This window comes from Arachis ipaensis, chromosome B05, assembly GCF_000816755.2.
Source record: "Arachis ipaensis cultivar K30076 chromosome B05, Araip1.1, whole genome shotgun sequence".
In the NCBI taxonomy this organism is placed as follows: domain Eukaryota; kingdom Viridiplantae; phylum Streptophyta; class Magnoliopsida; order Fabales; family Fabaceae; genus Arachis; species Arachis ipaensis.
In genome coordinates this window covers 104,546,334-104,551,976 of record NC_029789.2, presented here as the reverse complement: position 1 = coordinate 104,551,976, position 5,643 = coordinate 104,546,334, and the positions used below count along the sequence as shown (strand labels likewise).

The following is a 5,643-nucleotide window of genomic DNA, read 5'->3' as shown; positions in this document are numbered from 1 at the left end:
ATTGTGGAGAATGTTAATTACTTTTAGTTTGAGAAACCACCAACTTAGTCATAATTAGTTGCATCTTCTCTTGACTCTTAGAAACTTCCTTCAAAATACTCAAACATCCTCTCCAATACTCTCTTACTTCTTCACTACTTATATATTCTCTGATTCCCAACCATCTCTCCCACCTTAGCACTTTTCTCAATAACATTGGAAATAAAAAGATTAAAAATAAAAACAGCTCCAAGTTAAGTATTAGCAATGGCACATTGTTCTCTTTTTCCAAAATCCTACTTCCTTCATGTTGTTCTCATTATGTTCACCTTTCTTGTGGCTACAAGATTGTATGCAAGTGAACCTCCTCTTACGCTCGATTACTACGCATCGACTTGTCCCACTGTGTTTGATGTTATAAGGAAGGAAACAGAATGTGCCGTGCTCTCTGATCCGCGCAACGCGGCCATGATAGTTCGGCTGCACTTCCATGATTGCTTTGTTCAGGTACTGAGAAATTCTACTACATACTTCACCATGATATTACTATTCACATGTTTTCCTGTATCAAATTCATTTACATGCTTAGTAATTAGTATTGTATGATTAGTTTTAGTTACTGGAGGCTAGTTTGATGAGTACTGTCACAGTCTGTTTTCTTTTGTTTTAAGAGGAATTATTTTTAATAATAAATTAATATAACTGAAAATTTGATATCGACAATTCTTAAATATAATAAAAATGATTTATTATGCCTTCTTCAAAAAAGATTAAGATACAGTAAAAAAAAGTGTAAAGTGACAAAAAAATGTACACTTCACACAAATTTGCTCTTAAAAAAAAATTATCAATAAAATCTTCTAAAATAGTAAACGTAGACATATTATTTTTAAATTAACTCTATGATTAGGGTAGAAGTCTTAATTTGAACTAAAACAATGTTATATGACTAGCAAATACATATTATCATTTTTTGTCAACATTTGACCAATAATAATTTACACATAAAAAACATATAATTTATATCTATATTTACCAGAAATTTGCATACATGAATCAAGCTTTTAAATACAACGGTATGATATGAACGTGTATTTTGTCGGTATAGATTTTCTAAATACTAAATAGGTTCATAACTATAGAATTTGGAAATTGCTCAGATTTTCTTTACTATCTTAGTGTATATATTATACGAAGCCAAGTTCAATTAGATTATGGGCAAACTTTAAATACACATCTAATTGAATTTGACATTGATCAGGGATGCGATGCATCAAATTTGCTTGATGACACCGTCACACTTAAAGGTGAAAAGAAAGCAGCTACCAACATCCACTCTTTGAAAGGATTCGAATTAATTGATCAGATCAAGAACATGGTTGAGTCCGAGTGCCCCGGAATCGTCTCCTGCGCTGATATTCTTACAATTGCAGCTAGAGATGCTGTGATTCTGGTAAAAGAAACAACTAGTTTATATTATAGCACAAGGGGAAGAAAGTGCAATTAGAACTCCCAAAACTTTAACTCATATATACTTTATTCCTTAAATTTTTTAAACAATCATACCACTTGTATATAAAAAATTAGCTACCAAATCAGTTATCATTATAAAATATATATTGAAATAACATTAAAAATAAATTAATCAATACATATACTTATATATAAATACATAAGCATTGATTTGGTAATTAATTTTTATGTGCATATAGCACTCTTGTTTTCCAAAATATATAATCTGGCATTTTTGTTTTACAAAAGGTATAATCTCAAAGGTTGCATGATGTAGGAAAAGGCTTTTATTAGAAGAAGAGTAAAGTATCGTTTTTATCCCCAACATTTAGGGTACGTTCTAAAGTTATTTCTAACGTTTCAATCGTCCTATTTAAGTTCGTGACGTTTTAAAATTGATTCAATGTTGTCCTGCAGTTAGGGATCCGTTAACAGAATTGACGGCGGGACAAAATTGAGACGATTTTGAAATGTTAAGGACTTAAATAGAATGAAAACGTTGGGGACAAAAACGATACTTAAAAATAAATTTTAATTTTATATTTCAATAATATCAATTTTTTACCGTACATAGTATTCAATTATTTTTTAATCACATCTAAGTAAATTAAATTACACTTAATTACATTACTTTTATTCTAAATAAATTTATTTTTTTATAATTTTATATTTAAAATAATATAATTTTTTATAAATAAATAAATTTTACACTTTCATTCTAATCACATTACATTATTTATTAGAATGAAAGTGTAAAATTTATTTATTTATAAAAAAATTACATTACTTTAAGAGTAAAATTATAAAAAAAATTAATTTATTTAGAATGAAAGTAATGTAATTAACTGTAATTTACTTAGATGTGATTAAAAAATAATTGAATACTATGTACAATAAAAAATTGATATTATTGAAGGATAAAATTAAAATTTATTTCTATGTATCGTTTTTGTCCCCAACGTTTTCGTCCTATTTAAATCATAACGTTTCAAAACCGTCTCAATTTTGTCCCACCGTCAATTCTGTTAACGGATCCCTAACTGCAGGACAATATTGAATCAATTTTGAAACGTTAAGGATTTAAATAGGACGATTGAAACGTTAGGACAACTTTGAGACTTACCCCAAATGTTAGGAATAAAAACGATACTTTACTCTTAGAAGAAAAATCAATATCAATATAAAATTGTTTTTCTGTTAACTACTGGAAAATTGTATAGTGTTGAACACATTTTAAAAATATAAAATGCATCAATCAAAATAAGGGGAGGTTAATGTATTCTTCCTACTATTTATACAATGTTGTTATTGGAGTTATGTCATGAACTTCCCATTCTATCCCTGTAGGTAGGTGGACCATATTGGGATGTTCCTGTGGGAAGGAAGGATTCTGTAACTGCAAATATTGATCTTGCAAACACCAATCTTCCCACTCCAGATGAAAGCCTTCTCTCTATCATTTCCAAATTTCTTTATCAAGGCCTCTCTGTCACAGATATGGTAGCCCTTATAGGTATGTTCAAATTATCATCAAGTTTTCTCATTAATAATAAAATAAGAATATAAAATTAAAAAATGCAATGGTTTGTTACGGTAGGTGGCTGATTTTGTAACGTACACAAAGTAATCTTGCCAAATTATCTATACAAAGTTTTTGTAAGGCATAAAATTCGATGTTGTCTACATGGAAGATTTCTGGAAACCAAACCACATGCAAAGTTATACTTATTTTCTTCTCTTTTATTTGTTGTCATTATCATCTTTTACTAAATTATTAGACTAATGTATTTAAATATAACTATTTTTCTATTTAAAAATGTTATTTGTACACCAAAATCAGTTACTAAAATCAGCTACTAATATATTTGTATATAAATACATGTGTGGTTTAAATTATTTTAATGTGTATTTGTATTTCAATATGTATTTTATATTGGTAGCCGACTTTAGTGGCTAATTTTAGTATACACGTAGTATAACTCTTTTCTAGTTATTAACAGTTCACCAACTCTAGCTAGCATACGAATATTAGAGTTGGCTAACCGTAAGTTTGAAAAAGATAAAAAATAAAGGCAACTACTCCCATGAAGATGCCAAAAACATCTTCTCATGATGATTTTTATTTAAAAAGTGTAACTTATTTGTTTAGCAACACTTTTACTTTAAATAAAAATCAAGCCCTACAATCTATCATCCAATGGTCAAAATGAAATATCTTCACATGATGACAATCATACAATCTTCATTGGAGTAGCCACCAAAAATAAAAAGCCATCGTTTGAATTATTACCAAAAACAACACTAACATGTATTTAGTTGGACTCCCACTTTTACCAAAATTGTCCTTTAACTTCTTCAAGAAAATGTAAAGGACCAAAATACATGCAAAAATCTTTTTTGAATCAGTATGCACCGTCTCCAGAGTCCAGACCACATTTTTAATCTTTTTCTAATCATAAATCCTGCAGGAGCTCACACTATTGGCATGGCAAGGTGTCAGAGCTTCAGATCAAGAATCTATGGGGACTACGGATTCACTTCAGTGAAGAATCCAGTTTCAGAGAGCCAACTCAGCAACCTAAGATCTATGTGTCCACCAATTGGAGGAGGAAGAACAGACAATAACATATCAGCAATGGATTATGTTACCCCTAACCTCTTTGACAACTCTTTCTACCAATTGCTCCTAAATGGTGAGGGACTTCTCAACTCAGATCAGGAAATGTACTCAAGTGTGTTTGGAATCCAAACAAGGGAGCTTGTTAAGAAGTACGCAACGGATCCTCTGGATTTCTTCAGGCAATTCTCTGAATCCATGGTGAAGATGGGAAACATTACGAATTCCGAGAGCTTCGTAACGGGAGAAGTCAGGAAGAACTGCAGATTTGTCAATACATGAAGCTCAGTTGTGTGTGTTTTTGTTTTTATCCATGCAATGTTTTGTTTGTTTGTTTTTCCTACACAAGAAGAAGAATAGCCTAAGGAGGCCACTCAATCATATAAAAACGCCTAAAACGTCTTTTTTTTAAAGATGTTTTCATATTGTGTTTTAATTGATTTCTGTATAATTTATTCGGTATTCCTCATTACATATTATTAAATTCCTCAAAATATTTTCTTTCCAAAAACAATAAAAAATATTTATTTTAATTTAAAGAAAAATCCTAGTTAATTTTGGTATAGAAATTTCGAATTTGAAAACATTGATAAAAATTATGTTGAATTTGATTTATTTGATTCTCATTTAAATTAATCACTACATAAGTTAAAGTTCTCTTTTAAAGTTATATTCGAGCTTTAATCTGATTTTTAAAGTTTCAATTTACTTAGTTTGATTTTTTAACTTAGGTATCCGTGACTCATATTAGGGTTTTAAGTGTTTAGTTGAAAAAAAATAAGGTAAAAAAAATTTCAATTGTCACATCAAACAGTCGCTAGAATGTATAATGTAACAGTCGTTAGTCCATCTCAGTATGTCATTAACGATTTTGTGAGACAGTGACAAAAATAAGATTAGGAACCAATGTGAGTCATAACTATTAAGTTGGGAGACTAAATTGAGTAAATCGAAATTTTTGAAATTAGATTGAAATATAGTTGTTAGAACCGAACCAGTAATCGAACCGATTAAGCTACTGGTTCATTGGTTTATTGGTTCAACCGATAAATCACTGGTTGAACCGATAAAACCGGTCTCACGTAAATATAAAATATAAAATAGTTAAAAACTTAAAATTAAAATTTGAAATACATATCTTCACTAACATTTTATAAAGAATCAAGCCTCAACTTCTAAAAATAACTAATATAAAAAAATCATAAAATTTTAATACTACAATAGTATCTTATTTTGACACAATAAAAAAATAATTAATTCACAAAACTTATCATCTAACTATAATATCAGTAGATTTATTTTTACTAACATTTTATGAAGAATTAAGTCTTAAATTTTAAAAATAACTAATATAAAAATAAATATAAAATTTGTCAGTACTACTACAATAGTATTTTAATTTGACATAATAAGAGTAACAATTAATTCATAAAACTTATCATCTAACTATAATATTAGTAGATTTTAACACTAATATCAAAACAAATAACCTTAATCACAATACTAGCAATAAAATAGATCAAGTAAATTAATAA

The 5,643-nt window shown here is 28.6% G+C and overlaps 1 protein-coding gene across 1 annotated transcript; it reads left to right on the top strand.

Annotated features, from left to right (window-relative positions):
- LOC107643769 (peroxidase 11) lies at positions 29–4,570 on the top strand. Its single transcript, XM_016347505.2, has 4 exons — positions 29–486; positions 1,241–1,432; positions 2,839–3,004; positions 3,960–4,570. The coding sequence occupies exons 1-4, from the start codon at positions 247–249 to the stop codon at positions 4,388–4,390; spliced, it is 1,029 nt and encodes a 342-aa protein (XP_016202991.1). The 5' UTR covers positions 29–246; the 3' UTR covers positions 4,391–4,570.

What these genes read in the sequence shown, in the direction of transcription:
- LOC107643769 (XM_016347505.2), top strand. Translation starts at nt 247, where the DNA reads ATGGCACATTGTTCTCTTTTTCCAAAATCCTACTTCCTTCATGTTGTT. An exon ending in CTAGAGATGCTGTGATTCTG is followed by an intron (nt 1,433 to 2,838) that starts GTAAAAGAAACA and finishes CTATCCCTGTAG; the next exon opens with GTAGGTGGACCATATTGGGA. An exon ending in AGATATGGTAGCCCTTATAG is followed by an intron (nt 3,005 to 3,959) that starts GTATGTTCAAAT and finishes TAAATCCTGCAG; the next exon opens with GAGCTCACACTATTGGCATG.